The sequence below is a fragment of the Vicia villosa genome, linkage group LG6 (assembly GCF_029867415.1).
Source record: "Vicia villosa cultivar HV-30 ecotype Madison, WI linkage group LG6, Vvil1.0, whole genome shotgun sequence".
In the NCBI taxonomy this organism is placed as follows: domain Eukaryota; kingdom Viridiplantae; phylum Streptophyta; class Magnoliopsida; order Fabales; family Fabaceae; genus Vicia; species Vicia villosa.
The window spans coordinates 80,409,639-80,426,741 of NC_081185.1; the positions used below are offsets into that span (position 1 = coordinate 80,409,639).

The 17,103-nt window shown below is 33.4% G+C and overlaps 3 protein-coding genes across 3 annotated transcripts; 1 reads left to right on the forward strand and 2 right to left on the reverse strand.

The window, feature by feature from the left end:
* Positions 1–939: 939 nt before the first annotated feature.
* LOC131609269 (probable protein S-acyltransferase 14) lies at positions 940–5,539 on the forward strand. The gene is made up of 7 exons (XM_058880950.1): positions 940–1,497; positions 2,851–3,070; positions 3,161–3,252; positions 3,647–3,770; positions 3,847–3,932; positions 4,451–4,516; positions 5,068–5,539. Exons 1-7 carry the CDS (start codon positions 1,288–1,290, stop codon positions 5,185–5,187), a joined length of 918 nt encoding a protein of 305 aa, XP_058736933.1. The 5' UTR covers positions 940–1,287; the 3' UTR covers positions 5,188–5,539.
* A 3,119-nt stretch (positions 5,540–8,658) lies between these two features.
* On the reverse strand, positions 8,659–9,616 carry LOC131611725 (lectin beta-1 and beta-2 chains-like). The gene has a single exon (XM_058883627.1). It carries the CDS (start codon positions 9,593–9,595, stop codon positions 8,798–8,800), a length of 798 nt encoding a protein of 265 aa, XP_058739610.1. The 5' UTR covers positions 9,596–9,616; the 3' UTR covers positions 8,659–8,797.
* A 708-nt stretch (positions 9,617–10,324) lies between these two features.
* On the reverse strand, positions 10,325–16,880 carry LOC131613982 (uncharacterized). The gene is made up of 4 exons (XM_058885616.1): positions 16,438–16,880; positions 15,778–16,354; positions 13,861–13,955; positions 10,325–10,826 (listed from the first exon to the last, which is right to left on the reverse strand). The coding sequence occupies exons 1-4, from the start codon at positions 16,824–16,826 to the stop codon at positions 10,325–10,327; spliced, it is 1,563 nt and encodes a 520-aa protein (XP_058741599.1). The 5' UTR covers positions 16,827–16,880.
* Positions 16,881–17,103: the final 223 nt, after the last annotated feature.

A 17,103-nucleotide genomic window follows, 5' to 3' on the forward strand; every position in this document is an offset into this window, starting at 1 on the left:
ATATATATATATATATATACCCGTCCTGAAGGTTAGGGGGGAGATAGATATCCAATATTTCATCAAAAGTACCTTACCCAGAATTTCTCACCTTTCTAAGTGAGTTAGCCCTAAGCATTGTCAAAATACCTTATACATCAACTATCCTACAAATACAATGTTACTTTTATTGTATTTTTTTAACAAGTACAAATGGTAGTGTTTGGACACTAATTAGAATATTAATTTCTTAAACTGCACACAATAATTTGATAAAAATTAAAATAATTATCATTAATTTAAAATAATTTTACACAGATATTATTGAGGATCAGAAATTTTTTTGTCAAGTAGTTTAGTATATAAAATTCACTCTTTTAAGATGAACAAGTGAAATGTCGCGAGTTCGAATTTGCATCCTTATATTTAATATCTCTGCATAACTACCAACTGAAATGACTTAATAAAACTAAAAATCAAATATTCTATTAAACTGGTTTTTTTAAATATTAAACCAACTTTTATTTACATTTATGATTATACCTATTCTATTATCATTATGAAATGTCATTAGTAAAAAAATGCAAGTAGCATTAAACTCTTTTCTTCAATAAAAAAAAGTTACAAAATCACATCCTTTACACCATAATTACCATAGTTAGCTTAGAAAGAAAAAAAAATTCCAAAAATTAAAATAAACTCATCCATAATTTTCAATTCACATCTTTGAACATGTCAAATCCTATACCTCACCTTCTAGATTTCATTGACCCAAATGAAGCAACTATTACATATACTTACATAACCAATTTATTACATTATCATTAACTGTATCTATCTATTTATCTATTACTAATAATTAATACTACCATCTTTCAACAACTAAACTAACTATTTTTCTCATAAAAAAAAATCACCCAAATTTTTTAAAAATAAAAACCCTAACTAATTAAACAAGAAAAGAAAGAAAAAAATAAATCTCAAAAAAAAAAAAAAATCATCATTTTCATTTTCATTTTCAATCTCTACCTGAATCTGAGTCAAAAAAAGAAAAAGAAAAAGAAAAATCTCTATCTGAATCTCAATCTCTGCGCTATTCCACACTCCAAAATCAAAATCCCCAAAATTCTCTATAAACCCTAGATTCACCAACCTCGTGACGCAAGCGAAAATTTCCAGCTCCAAGGTGATTCTTGTTGGTGAAATTGATGGTTGAATTTTCATCTGTGGGGGTTATTGTGAAGATTGGAGAGTAGCGGAATTTCGTGGTGGAATTGTAGTGGTGGTTTTTCGTTGTTGTTGTTGAGTATGCATAGATCTGGTGCAACGATGGCTTGGAACGTGTTCAAGTTCTGCACGGCTTTGCGAGGACTTGGTTCGATTATGATTCTGTTGGTTCTTGGTGTTGTTGGGGTTACTTATTATGCTGTTGTTATTACCAATTATGTTCCTCTTATGTATAATGGAGGGTTTGATTGTCTTATTGCAATCTTGGTCTTGATCTTGTTTCATAGTTTGGTAAGTTTGTTTCCAAAGTTTTTTCTTTATTGTTTGATTGATTTTGGTTTTTTTGTTAGTGTTTTGGGTTGTGAATGTTTTGACTTTTTTGTTTTTTGATTTGTTTGTAGAAGTTTGGGGTTGGGTGTTTGTTAATTTGTTAGAATTTAGTTTTTGACTTGGGGATCATGATCCATTGTTGGGTTTATTGGAAGGGTTTGAGTGTGATGCTTTGGAGATGAGAAGGAAAAGTTTGAATTTTTCTTGGAATCAATTGGAAAATAATGGTTGTTCTCTTGGAACTTTTCATTAGCTGGGTATGGGAATCATTTGATTTTAGATTTTTCTGCAAGATTCTGAATGAGGCGTAGAATGATGAGGTGTTAGATATCTTAGTTGATGGTGGCTATTTGAAAAGTGACGAGTAGTCTTGAAAGTTTTAAACTCGTGCGGTGATGCTTACATGAATAATGACAATTTGATGAGTTGTTGTTAAGGTTTTAAATTGCATCTGTGTCGCTTTCGTGTCAAGATTTGTAAAAGTTTAGGGTAGGATGTTTGTTAATTTGTTAGAATTTAGCTTTTGACTTTAGTGATCATGATTCATTATTGGGTTTATTTGAAGGGTTTGAGTGTGATACTTTGGTGATGATAAGGAAAAGTTTGAGTTTTTCTTGGAATCAATTGGGAAATAATGGTTGTTCTGTTGGAAATTTTCATTAGCTTGGACTGGGAATCATATGATTTTTTAGCTTCTTCTATCAGATTTTGAATGCGGGGTAGAATGATGAAGTGTTAGATATCTCAATTGATGGTGGTTATTTGAAAAGTGACCAGCTATGTAGTTCCAACACCGGCACTTGTGATTACGTTTAATTTATTCATTTTTTCAAATTATTACCGGTATCGCCGTGTTAGTGTCGGTGTAGTGTTTCTGGTGTCTGTGCTTCATAGGTGACAACTAGTCGCGAAAGTTTTAAACTCTTGTTGCGATGCTTATTTGAACAATGACAACTTGACAAGTCGTTGTCAAGGTTTTAAATTGCATTTGTGTCGCTGTCGTGACAAGATGCTTGATTTTGCAGACGTTGCAATCAAACATTAATGATGTTGTTGCTATGCGGTCGTAAGAATAGAGAATTATGCTGTTTTTAAGCTTTGGTAGTTGTATAAATATCTCATATACTGGAAGATTTCTTTTAATAGATTTTTTCCATATGTGTTTCTTGGGAAGTTTATCTAAACATGATCATACGCAGATGTTCAGCTTCCGTTAAGCTTAGTTGATTAGTTCTACAGTTTAATGTGGTGATGTTTCTTTGGTATGTGGATTAAATGATATGTTGATTTGGAATTTTCCTCTTGATTATGCAGTTGGTTATGCTATTATGGAGTTATTTTTCTGTTGTTTTTATCGATCCGGGAAGTGTACCTCCAAATTGGAGGCCTGCAATTGACGAGGAGATAGGAGAGGAAGATCCATTAGTTGGTGCAGAATTCATGAACGCGGTGTCTGATCCGTCTAATCAAAGGATTCGGTACTGCAGGAAGTGCAATCAACTCAAGCCGCCTCGATGCCATCATTGTTCAGTTTGTGAGTTTTTCCCACACAAACATTGTTATTTTTCTTCGCCACATTGTGAACAAGACAACATATTTTTGATCCTTTTCGGTTTGATATCAGGTGGGCGATGTGTACTGAAGATGGACCACCATTGTGTGTGGGTAGTTAACTGTGTCGGGGCCCTAAATTACAAATATTTCCTTCTTTTCTTGGTATGGACACTCAACTTGAGTTACTTTTTTGTTATCTAGTTTATTATTGTGTGAAATGTTATTATATTTATTTGTGATTTGCAATTGTTGTAATTAACATCGCTGGCGTCCTGTAGAATAATCTTGTATGTCTAATGTGATAGTGTAATTTGTTATTAGATGTGATTACTGCTTTAAATCATACCTAGTAATGTATATGCTTTAACCAAGTTTCTCTTCGGGTGTTGCTCGAGCTCTTAATACTAGTAATATACTGTGTATGATTTGATATATAGTAATTCTTTAAATTTTTCCTTTTACTATAACACGGAGATTATAGACTTATTTGTTTTGTTTATGGTGCCAATAAAAAGAAACATGCTTAATATGATGTGATGATTTCATCGTAGTGCAGTTCTACACTTTCCTCGAGACAAGTCTTGTGACTGCATCCTTACTGCCGCATTTCATAGCATTCTTTAGTGATGGAGAAATTCCCGGAACACCTGGCTCTCTTGCTACAACTTTTCTTGCGTTTGGTAGGATTTCTAACACCGTTCTAGCTTTTGATTCCACTTGTGAATTTCTGTAACAATGTTGTTGGATTGCCTGCAGTTTTGAATCTGGCTTTCGCATTGAGTGTGTTGGGATTTCTTATCTTGCACATATCATTGGTGGCTGCTAATACAACCACTATTGAGGTAAACTTTTGCATATAAATAAACTACTTTTCTATGTTACTCGGAATAGTACATCCCTGCACTTTATTCAACTTTCACCCGAACATACTGAATTGCTCCTGGACATTATTTAGTCCTTGTTTGGATAAACAACTTAATTACATGTTATGAATCAAGTGTTCATCAAATAGGCACGTAAGTATGAGCTATTTCTTTACAAGCTATAAGCTCTCCCAAACAGTTTTCATACAAGCTATACGTTATTTTGGATTGCTTATGGAAGTAAGCTTAAAACAACTTACAGACACGTTGTTAGCTCTCAGAAGTGCTCATGCCTGTAGATAACCTCGAATAACCTATTCCAGACAAACCCTTGGTAGAGTTTAAATTGATGAAATATTTTTATGCATGAAATATAGGTAAACTCTATGTGGAAGCATGTTATGAAAAGATTACCGTAATCTTCAATATAATACATTTGTATGCTTTTTCCTTGATGTGTGAAGTTTGGCTTATGTTTTACTCCTTGTTGTGAGCAGGCATATGAGAAGAAAACTACTCCAAAATGGCGTTACGATCTTGGCCGTCGTAAAAATTTTGAGCAGGTGGGTACTTGTTGTATTATGGTAACGTGTTTTATGACACTTTTTTATATGTTATTTTTCAGGAAAAATGTGATAAATGGTGTGAATATCACTCCAATAAACTCCATCTTTGTTAAAAATGTCCATCTTTGTTCAATTAAGTTTTTTTATGGATAACTTGAGTATGCATAGTGGGAAACAATACTTGGACTCATTCTCTGATCTATATACATCTCTGATCCTACTGCTTTTCAATCTGTCATCCTAAATAATCCAAATAGAAAATACTTGCTGAAAGTGTTAAGGTAGGTTCTAGCTATAAAGCACATACAATGGCAAGTTGATACTAGTAATAATATATACAATAGAAGTAATTGATTGTAATAATACATGTTGGTATTAGACACCTGATACGCCTTCGTATTATGTTATATGTTGTACTCTATTGATTATAAAACCATGAGTGAATCTTCAGTTAGTAGTTTATGGTTTTGAAATAGTTGGTTCATAACAAAAAATGTCTTAACTTTAACCCTTATGTATTATGATTTTTGTTGCTTCTTTGATATCAGGTTTTTGGGATGGACAAGAAATACTGGTTCATTCCTGCTTATTCAGAAGAAGATATACGAAGGATGCCAGCTCTACAAGGTCTCGAGTATCCATCAAAACCCGACTTCGATTCTCAATAGTTTAAAAACACAAAGGTCATATTTGGTTTAGGTTTAATGCTTTCATTTCTAGTTTCACTTTTAATAACAAAACTTTCCCGGTTTTCATTCCATTCATGGTTGTTTCGAAAACATGTTTTTCTTTTCATGTACAAATCTCTAAAACCAAGAAACAAAATGGACACCGGAAACGTTTTAAAATAAAAAGTGAACACTAAAAAATGAAACCAGAAAACGTCTTCTCAAACCAAACAGAAATGTACACATTATGTAACAAAAAACACGTGGACACCGGAACCCTTACTTACAAATCCGGCATGTAAGAAATTCTAAGCTCTGAGCAATTCATCAGCACAAACACCTAGTATGATTATGATTTTATTTTTTTTATAATGTTAGTTATTTAGTAGTGCATTTTAGGTTGAAATGAAAGAAGCAATGAAGGGGGGAAGTGTGGTGTTATTGTTTCCCAATGCAAAGCAGTTTTCTTCTTTTTCTTCTTTTCAATTCTTGAGAAACTACTAGCATTGTAGTACTAGTATAATTTATTCTCAATTTATAGAATACTGGTAGTCTATTTTTTAAGGGGTACAAAGTCTATGAATTAAATTAATGCCAATGCATCACTTTTGGTTATAAAAATCTTTACACTTTTTTTTTTGGTTTTCTTGTAGATGTCATTTGAAATGTCTATTATCTCTTTAAGAGCAGCCACAATTTTTAATAAGAGAACATTATGATATTGAAGTGTGAAAATTAAACAATTTAAATGGAGAAAACTGGAATTAAAATCAAGTACATTGCAGCTTCTTGATCTGTGACATAGTCCATAAGGTATGCATATTTAAATCAAGTCCATTGGTATTATGTGTCCTTCATTGAATTTTTCTTCATGGCTTCGAACGCTGCATCATTTTCTTCTGAGGTTTCCTTGTCTTCCTTAGTAATATCAGCCTCAGAAATTTTCCTTTGGGGATTTTCATTCCAATTCCAGCTCTCGAATTTTCCAAACTTAATATTTATATTTAATCACAATCTTCTTCTTGATAGCTGAAACATGAACATACTTTTGGATAGTAATGGCTGTCATTGTAGGTGTCATTGTGAAACATAATGCTCAACTTTAATATACCTCCTATTTTCTTTGCCATAGCCTTGGATCGTTGCATGAGGGGAAGTTCATAAATTCGGATTCAAAAAATTTCATAGTGCATGTTAAGAGCAGAAGGTTGTTCATCACCTGATATTCTAGAGAGCACCAACAGATTTCGGTCGAAACTCCACGGTCCATTTCTCATTACTGATTCAAGGTCTCTCTTTGTGCTAAATCGGAAAAGAAAGAAATTCTTGATAAGTTCCTGAATCTCCACTTGATTTTTGAGTTTCCACGCGCTGACCATAGTGCTTGTGAAAGCCCTGACATTGAAGCTATTGCCAGTCTACAGTTTGTCGGCGGGAGTTCTTTGGAAAATCTCTTCTCTAAAAACTTCATCTCCCACCACTTCGACCCCTTCTTCTATCGACAAATGTATGTTTTTCAGTTCTCCATTATCAACAAACAAACAAGATCAAACCCTAACACAAACTGAATTTGATGGACAACCAAAATACTCGACGGAAAGTGAGAGCAGGTGGACAATCAACCAGAATAAAACTGGGAAGGACAATCAACCAGAATAAAACTGGGGAGAAAGCCACCGCGAAAACCTTAAAAACATGAAAGGAGAAAACATGGTAAGTTTAGAGAGAGAAGGCTGAGTGAAAAAATTTAAAATTTTAATAAATAGTTTGAAATAAAAGCATTATTTAAATATATTTTGTAATTTATGACCAAATGAATGTATGAATAACAAGAACCAAACTTGATAAAATTAAATGTTTACTTTGTGTCTCAAATATTTTGGCAAGTTAGCATGTTCACCTAGTGATTTTGACTAATTAATTCTAGGAAGTAGGAACTATTCATCTCGCAAGATCTGTTTCTTGCCTCGAGAATTTCACAATATCAGAAAATTTTACAATCCATGGTCAAAAATCACTTGTTTTAATTTCTATTGATATTGTAGACCTCTTAATTTTCACGTGGGAAACAGATTCATTAACTTTTTCCCGTGAGAGGTAGAATATAGTTTGCACTTCTTTGTTCGTCAGTGATTTATGAAAAGTAAAATTAGAGAACACACTATTTAAGATCTCAAAACACACACACACACATATATATATATATATATATATATATATATATATATATATATATATATATATATATAAAAACAAAAATCTCAATTTTATCTCTCCAACCGATTATAGCATACAAAGGTTAAGAGTGGGCTGGTTACTCTTCTTTCTTTGAGTTTTCAACTTTGTAAACAAATTAATCGGAGATATTCACGTGGTGACTTATTTAAGTATTAGATTAAGAGTCTGTTTGATAAGACACAATTTTAAATTTATAGTTTATAATTTATAACTTATAAATTCATATAAAAATTTAGACTTGTTTGATTGGTATTTTTATATCACAAACTTATAAATTATTTTGCTAATTTATAGCTTATTTTTTAAACGTTATTTCAAATAACGTTTTACCTTATAGGTTATAACTTATTATTTTTTCTTTCTTTTCTATTCTTATTAGCGAAAAATCCATTTTTATTCTTTATAATTTATTATAGTTCATAATAAAATAATTATGTATTACATATTTTTTATGTCATTTTAAATTTATAAGTCTGTTGAGTTGATAATTTTACCAAACACATTTCAATCATCTTATCAGCTATTTTCAAACATTAATTATAAACTATTTCCTTTGGTCCTATTTATAAACTATTTCCTTTGGTCCTATTTATAAGAAGAATTTTTTTTTTAGATATATTGAATAACTAATGTGTCAAGACAAAATATAAGTCAGATACATTGTCTTTTTAATAAGTCTAAAAAATAAAGTTTTTCTTATAAATAAGACCAGAAAAAATATAACCAATCAGTCATCAGCTATAAGGTATCAACTAACTTATTAACAAACAACTATTTTTACTAAACGGACCTTAATTGCACTTGAAAATTCTTCAAAACGATAAACAATCCGAACATATATAGCACATCATAACAACACTGGGCTCATAGGTGTACAAGCAATCTATGTTTCCAGTTTCTCTTTCATCCAAATTGATATATAGCACATCATAACAACACTGGAGTATTTTGTTTTGTGGACGTATGTTCTTACACTTTGGTTTTTTTGTTTGTTTTGTTGTTGGATATTTTGGTATACTAGCATGGTTACTTTATTGATTATTGATGGATCAGTAGTTCAAATTATTTATTCAATGTTAATTTAGTCTTACAATTATTATTATTAAATGATAAGATGAAAATGATTTGAATTGTCTTACTGAAGTTCAAGTGATTTTGTTTCTTCTTGAAAGCTAAATATAGTTATTTTAGAATCATGTTAGCCAATAAGATAGACAACTCAAATAATTTTAAACACAAACATAACATTCCAAGTGACATAGAAAATAACATTACAAGTACATACTGCATATACATGAGCAGTTTATTTAGAAGTTGGATCTATCATCACACATGAGACGACATGCATGCATGCATGATGAAAAGCTACAAACTATGCAGCTGCAACTTGGTTAGAACTTGAACTTAGCTTCAACTCAGAATGAAAAGACCATGAATAAACTTCATGTGGTGCATAATCTAATCCAGTGGAAGCTGACAAACCAACCCTTACCCATTCAGGAAGAACATCCTTTAAAACCACAATTTCACTATGGGTATAATTACCAGGTGTATAAGGATAAGTTAAAAAAACACTTAACTCACTAGTAGCAGCTTTAAAACTTATCTCAACTTCAGTCCAACGATCAGTATACAAAGTCCATGGGACAGTACTTTTGGATTCGATAGAGTTAACATCGATTCCAATATGAGAGTCGCTTGGATCCCACGCATTTTTGTAAGTGTCAAACTCAACAGCAACGGTTTTAACAGTTTTGTTATACTCTTTGCTGTTGAAAAGTCCGAGATACCCACCAGGACCTCCCGGCTGGGTATCTACCGGTGCGAGGAAGAACGCTATTCCGTCGGCAATCGGACTTCCAACTGCATCTATAGAAAAATGGAAGGAAGTGTTGAAATCAGCAACGTTGCCGGTTTTGCTATCCCAAATATGGATAGGTGCAGAATAGAGAACTCTGCCAACATCGTTCTCTTCTCTCTTGGTCAGATACACCCTCTCGTTGGAGGTATAGGCAGTGCCTTGGAAGATTAGATTTGGTTGGTCTGAGACAAACTTTGGGATGGAAAAGGAAGTGGTTTCAGTTTCAGTTGAGTTCACCTTGAAGAAAAAGATTGTTGTTAAGAGAATGGATAGAACTGTTACACAGAATGAGATTTGGGTAGTAGCCATATTGTTCTTAATTTACTTCATTCCAATTGTCGATATTTATAGATGCATGCACACTCATTCTAACAGTCTACATGGAGGCATGTGTGGCTTATAATGGAACACCATAACAAAACCTATAAATGATAAAAACATGTTTTTTTACCGACATCTTCATATCTATTTAAAATAAATTAAAATTTATTTATACAGAAGATATCAATACTCAATCCAAACTTATCTACACTATTATATACGGTGAACTGACAACAAAACACAGAAGGGTGAAGTTGTAAAAATATAGTTTTGAAAAAGTCACTTTATTATTTGAATTAATCTAACCGGTGCTTTAAAAAACAGACCGGATATTAAACCAGTGACGGTACTGGGTTACTGGTTTATTGGTCGAACCACTCAGTCATTGGTCAAACCATATGATTAAACTGGATAACTCGATTGAATAGACCGGTCTTTATAACAAAATTATATAGATATAAAATCTGTCGAACCAGATGATTTAATCTCTACAAAATAAAACTAATACTTAAATTTTTTTAAAATATCATTTTATAAATAAATTCACAAGTTCATAATTTAAATTCAAATTTTAAACATAAGTATCATATATAATAAAATAGTATAAAATTATAAAGTATAATTGCAAATAAAATTATTTTTTTTTTAATAAGGCAAATGGAATTAAAGAAAAAGGAGAGATACAAAAAAGAGAGGGGGGACTATACCAAGACCCTCTCAGCAATTACGGAACCTGTAAAAACACATCCCTAATCTATTTTTTACAAAATCACATCTAATAGCTATAGGGATGACATCAAAAAGAGTTAGAGAAGTGACACTACGACCTACGTTAGCAAAATAGTCGGCACATGAATTGCCTTCTCTAAAAATATGAGTGATGATAAAATCCATGTGAACAAGAATAGATTTACAGTGCAACCATCTAGTCCTGAGTTGCCAAGGAATCAGAGTCTCCTTTGAAAAAGCTTGGACTACGAGAAGAGAGTCAGATTCAATCCAAAGCTTTGACCATGCATTATCTGCAGCAATCTCAATTGCTCTGAACACCGCAGCAAATTCGGCATGTAAGGAGCAAAGCCTCAAACAAGGCTCAACAAAAGCTACCAGAAAATTACCAAGATGATTTCGAAAGACACCACCACAACCGCTACTATTATCCAATAAAGAACCGTCACAGTTACCTTTAACCCAACCAAGAAGGGGGCTGCCAAAGTACCTCCACAATGCAAATAAAATTTAATTGCAACATAATCTAATTGAATAATTTATAACAAAATAATTCTATTGTTTACTAAATTTAACTTCAAGAAAGAAAAAATTATTTTAATGTTGGAATCTCCTTCTTCAATATTAAAATCATCGGTAACAAAATCAACCGCATCTGCAACATTTTATTTTATTTTTTAAATTTTATTTCAAATTTTTTAATTTTTCATTAAGATAATCAAAACAACGTCATTTTAATTTTTTAATTTTTCATTAAGATAATCAAAACGACGTCATTTTAATTTTTTAAAATAATAAAAAATTAAAACATGCATTTAAACCACTGGTTCAATAAAACTGTCGGTTTTTCTGGTTTTTCTGGCCGATTCCAATAGTTGAATCAGACCAGTTACCTGGCCGATTCCCGATCTGACCGACCGGTCCGGTCTGGTTTTTAAAACACTGAATCTAACGGTGAACTTATTATTTTTGTTTTATTTATAATAAAAATATTTTAATCATCACTTTTAACCTTTAGCCGGGTTACTTCAACTCAGTTTTAGACCCACAATCGTCATCTTGACCCTGAGTTAGACCTTGCCATCATCTTTAATTACATCTGATGAACAAAAAATTTGAATTCACCAAGTTAACTAATTAATTCACAAATTATATACGGTTGGAACCGGAATTTTATCATGATTTTAAATATGTATTCAAAATTACAAAATAAACACTGAATTTGACAAATCAAAGAAAAAAAGTAGTGTGAAACTCGAACACAAACACACTCGTTCCGGCTTGGTTATGGAGTTTTATGAAAAATTAATTGTAAAATTTAACTCCTGGTAAAATTCCGCTTTTAATGGTGTATTCATTTGCTTGAAATAGTTAACAATTATGATTTTGCCATTTTGGTATTTTTGAAAAAAAAAACGAAAAATTAAATTTACTTCTAATAATTTCCTCACTGCAAAAATTAAATTAAAATCAAATATACAATTAATTAAAAACACTCAAAAATTCCATTAACCACACACTTGTAGCTACAAACCTACATAGTTATTTCAACAACGGGAAGCTTCGATATCGAGTCTCTTGAGAGATTGTTAAAATTTAAGTGTGAGCCATAAAAATAGAGAAATGATTGATTTATAAAAAAAATACCCCCCCTAAAAAATTACACATGTTTTACACATCTTTTTCTCTAGCATGTCTATGTCTAGTGATCCTCTTAGGATGCTGGAAATAGAATCACGGGTTTTCTTTAATCAAAACATTATTGACGGATCGCAGTATTGTTTTGAATTTTGCATGATATGAAATCTTGCATGTGTTTGTCTCCTACTAGGTAGGTGCACTTTTTGAATGTATTATTCGTTTTTGTAAACTTATTTTGGGGAAAAAATTCACTGGTTTGTTTATGACAAACATGAAGAAGGCAAGTGTTTGAGGAATTTAATTTTTATTTCTATTTTGAACAACTCAGATTATGCTAGTTATTTTAGAAATAAAATATGACAAACGTGAAGAAGGCAAGTGTTTGAGGAATTTAAAAGTATTTTTTAAAATATTTCATATTCGTTTTTTCTAAAACGAAACACTAATTTTGATATTCTGTAACATAAACATACATAATACTAAAATTTAGTCAAAATCATAATTTTTTTAAAAAGTTGTATTTCGATAATCACTACAAAAAAGAAGCTGTGCAGCGACGTGGAACCAACGTCGCAACATCCAATATCACGTGGCAACTGAAAAGTAGCGACGTGGGGCTCTATGTCGCAGGAGCCAAAGTGGCAACCATGTAGCGACGTGGAAAACACGTCAGAAAGTAGCGACGTGCCTACCACGTCGCAACAGAGTTACATGGGGAACATGTCTCTGCACACACAGCAGGTGTGGCAGGTGGGACAGGTACGTTTGTTGACTAGTGTAGCGACGTGGTCTCCACGTCACTACATTAAATGCTTTTTTTTTAAAAAATTTAATATGCAGGAGCTATTTCATTTTATATAATTAATTAATTTATTTATATAATAAAATTAATATATAATAAAATATATATAATAAATTTTATATAATAAATTCTATAAAATAAAATTTATATAATAAAATTAATATAATAAAATTTTATAAAATAAATTCATATAATTAATTTATATAATTAATTCAATTAAATAAAACTAAACATTTAAAACTAATATTTTAATGAATTAAAATGTATAATAAGTTACATAAAAATAAATTAAAAACAAATAAAATACAATATGTTTTTAAGAAGCATTATCATCCGGAAAATAATTATCCGGATTAAAATCATCCGCCACTCCGTCATCCTCCGGCTGATCTTGAGGAGGAACATTACTGCAATTCCCACCTCCTTGCATAAACCGTCTCATCTGCTCCTCCATCTCAGCTTGTTTCTTCATAATGCCCTCCATCTGTCGCGCATGCTGCTCCTCCATATCAGCCTGCCTCTTCCGCATCACCTCCAATTGGGCCTCACTTTCGCGTCTCGCCATTTGCCTTATTAGTTCAGATTGTTCCTGTGTCAGATTTGGTTGACGCGATCCACCCTCTCCATCCAGAACTCTTTGGAACAGATTACGGTCACCAGATCTATAGCTGGACGCCAAATTTCCAGCCCCAAAAAAGCAACCATTAGGCCCTTTATCGTTAATAACGTCACACCAAATGTAGTGATCAACATCCGCGTTAAGCGGCTCCCCCTCTGCTGGCATGAATTGAGGATTATTTTCTAGAAAAATGGCAAGTCGCCTATCATATTCTTCCTGCACACATATTCAATAAAAAAATTAAGTTAAATATTTAAATGCATATTTAATAATACTAAATAAATATATACATATTATAAATTAAAATATATTACAACTTTGCCACGTGATTTCCACGCCACAACTTATGATTTGCCACATGATTTTCACGTGGCAATTTATCAATTGCCACATGAAATTCACATCACAAACTTTGTACCAATATAAAAAAAATAAACAACGTAAATTTCACTTACAAGATACATCCTCGTGCGCTCGTCGACAACACCTCCTGATCTCCTTGTCCGGGTCCTCGAAATCAGCTCAGGCATCAATGGTCTTCTCCCCAACTGCTTAGCCTATATAATATAATTAAAAATAATTAGTAAATTATATTATGAATAAAGATGTAACTTAAAAATTTTAAAACTTTTACCATTCGTCGGGCATGCTCGGCGGTGCTAATACTTCCAACTGTGTTGACACAACCGCCCTTTTCAGATGCCCTCATCTTCTTAAAAGTTTCTGATTTAGCCCGGAATTCTGGAGTCCTCCAATATATTACAAGCTCCTGAAAAACCTCCTCGCCTATCCAGCTAGGACGGATGCCGTGAAGCTCATAATTCTCCCTTACTCGCCGCAGCATATCAGACATTCTTTTAGAGCATCTGGTATTGAAAACTTTTTGAACGCTTTTTTCACTCAATGGATCCCACACGCATTTCTCCTGCAATAATATTTTGTATGACATCAAAATAAAATGTTAAGTAATTATAATGAGAATTTCATTTAAATAACCATAACTAAAAAAATAAATTAAATGCACAACTTAAATAACAATACCTTAAACATTCTAAACCATTCATCTTTATTATCGACGTCCCCATAGCTCTTAAAAGCTGATTTATACATCTGCTGAACTATATAGTTAACAATCCTTGCAGCAGTCCGACTCGGAGTAAAACTGAAAGAAAAAATGAAAATGTTAGATATAAATTTATGCAAAAAATGAAAATATATACATACTATAAAAGTTTTTAAATAGGAAACTTACTTGCTTCCTTCGGGATGAATCCAAAATCTACCGTCAACGACATGAATCTCATCAGGATCATCCCTCCCACGAAGATCAGCTCCGTCTATCTCATCAACTGCCTCATCAACCTCACGGGCTGGTACATGTGTGGGATGTGGGGTGCGTGAGCCTCCAACCTGTGTGGGGCGTGGACTAGGAGATCGTCCAGCCTGTGTCGGACGTGGACGGGGAGATCGTCCAGCCTGTGTGGGGCGTGGACTAGGAGATCGTCCAGCCTGTGTCAGAGGTGTACTACTGGATCCTCCCGTATGCTGAAAGGAGGAAGTCATCTGTATGGGATATGAGAAACCAGATCCTCCAGTATGCTGGAAGGATGAAGGCATGCCAGTATGGGCGAATGGAAAGCTGGGCGGGGGCACACCAGTATGTGTGAATGGAAAGCTAGGTCCTCCCGCCTGCTGGAAGGACGAGGGCACACCAGGATGCTGGAAGGATGGCGGTACCGCTGAGTACTGGAAGGATGGCGGTACCCCAGACGGGAATGTGTGGGAGGAGAGTAATGGGGTAAAAGCCTGAGTACTGGCTAAAGACATATAATCAACACTCTGAGGGCGGGAAGACACGGCCATGGGAGGCGCCTCACATACTACTATCCTCGGACGTTGAGACTTCTTACCACTATCTCTACTCTTAGGTGGCATTTTACCTATTTTTTTAACACATAAATAAATATTCATTAACACATAAATAGATATTCATTAACACATAAATAGATATTCATTAACACATAAATAAATATTCATTAACACATAAATAAATATTCATTAACATATAAATATACATTCAATGTTTATTTATTCTTCATCTTCGTTATCCACATCATTCTCTTCATCATTCTCTTCATCATTCTCTTCATCATTCTCTTCGTCGTTATCTTCGTCATTCTCTTCATTATTGTCATCGGATTCATTCTCTTCATCATTCTCTTCATCCACATTATTTTCAACCAACAATATAGATGCATCAACTTGATGTCCCTCAACAATTGTATCAGACAAACTTGTAATGTCTTCAGCTGCAACCACTTCATTAATTTGATCAACATCATCAACTTGATAGTCAACATCTTCTACTTGATCGCCAGCTTCAATATGACCTTGCGGTTTTGTTTTTATTACAACACACCACCCTCTTTTACGTGTCACAAATGAAGGATAAGGTACATAATAAACTTGCCTAACAATATTTGACATTATGAAAGGATCATACTCTTTGTATTTCCGGTTCATTTGAATCTCAACAGTACCGTATGACCTGTCTATTTTCGTGCCTCTACTTGGATCATACCATTCACAATAAAACAAGACAACTTTATTGTCTGAATCCATGTAATGGTATACCAACTCGTAGATATGTTTAATAACTCCATAAAAGTCATCTTCACCACCATCTGTAACTCCTTTTACAAATACACCACTGTTTATGGTTTTTTTCCCTTCGGTCCATGCCTCAGTGTGAAACTTATATCCGTTCACGAAGTATGTGTGCCATTCATTTGCGCTTTGGATAGGGCCTTCTGCCAAGTTTCTCAAATGGAGTATTTCTGGAGTTGGTGGAAACACGGTAGACAATCTTTGCTTGAACCATAAGGGAAATTGAGCATGAATGACGCCGGATGTTGACTGTACACCGGTACTATGAAAATAGGCATTGTTAAATTCCCTACAAAATATACACCATAAGTTAAATAAGTTTGGTATACAGACATTGTCAACAAAGGTAAAAAAACTATTGGGTAAACTTACTCAAGGTATTGTTTAACTTCGACGCAGTTGATCAAGACATGGACATGTGCGGATTGCATTTCTTTCTGGGTCAACCAATGCACACTCTTCTTTCCAGAAGGTCGACCTGGAAGACCGAATACTGATAAGGTGAATTGACTCCTCTGGTTGACATTTACCGGATTCCGTATGGTTCTAGGAGTTAACATCAAGTGATTGAAATAATGACTGCAAAAATGTGATGTTTCTCGATGCAGGTAATGTGCACATATAGAACCTTCAACTCTTGCTTTATTCTTCACTGATCGCTTTGAATCACCCATGAACCTTTCAAACGGATACATCCACCTATATTGAACTGGTCCACCAAGAAAGGCTTCATATGCAAGATGCACAGGTAAATGTTCCATTGAGTCGAAGAAACCAGGCGGAAATACTTGTTCCAACTTACAAAGAATGATTGCAATGTTGTGGTCCAACTTCATGATGTCTTCCACTTTTAAAGATGACGCACAAATATCTCTAAAAAACTGACTAATTTCAGTCAGTGGATCAAGAACATGTTTGGGTAGAGAGCCAAATGCAATTGGTAACAATTGTTCCATGAAAATGTGACAATCGTGACTTTTCATTCCATGCAACTTCCCAGTGTTAGGGTCAGCACACCTTGATAAATTTGATGAATAG

What these genes read in the sequence shown, in the direction of transcription:
- LOC131609269 (XM_058880950.1), top strand. Translation starts at nt 1,288, where the DNA reads ATGCATAGATCTGGTGCAACGATGGCTTGGAACGTGTTCAAGTTCTGC. An exon ending in ATGCCATCATTGTTCAGTTT is followed by an intron (nt 3,071 to 3,160) that starts GTGAGTTTTTCC and finishes GTTTGATATCAG; the next exon opens with GTGGGCGATGTGTACTGAAG. An exon ending in CTAATACAACCACTATTGAG is followed by an intron (nt 3,933 to 4,450) that starts GTAAACTTTTGC and finishes TGTTGTGAGCAG; the next exon opens with GCATATGAGAAGAAAACTAC.
- LOC131611725 (XM_058883627.1), bottom strand. Translation starts at nt 9,595, where the DNA reads ATGGCTACTACCCAAATCTCATTCTGTGTAACAGTTCTATCCATTCTC.
- LOC131613982 (XM_058885616.1), bottom strand. Translation starts at nt 16,826, where the DNA reads ATGGAACATTTACCTGTGCATCTTGCATATGAAGCCTTTCTTGGTGGA. An exon ending in GAAGTTAAACAATACCTTGA is followed by an intron (nt 16,355 to 16,437) that starts GTAAGTTTACCC and finishes TATATTTTGTAG; the next exon opens with GGAATTTAACAATGCCTATT. An exon ending in AACCGCAAGGTCATATTGAA is followed by an intron (nt 13,956 to 15,777) that starts GCTGGCGATCAA and finishes TATATTATATAG; the next exon opens with GCTAAGCAGTTGGGGAGAAG.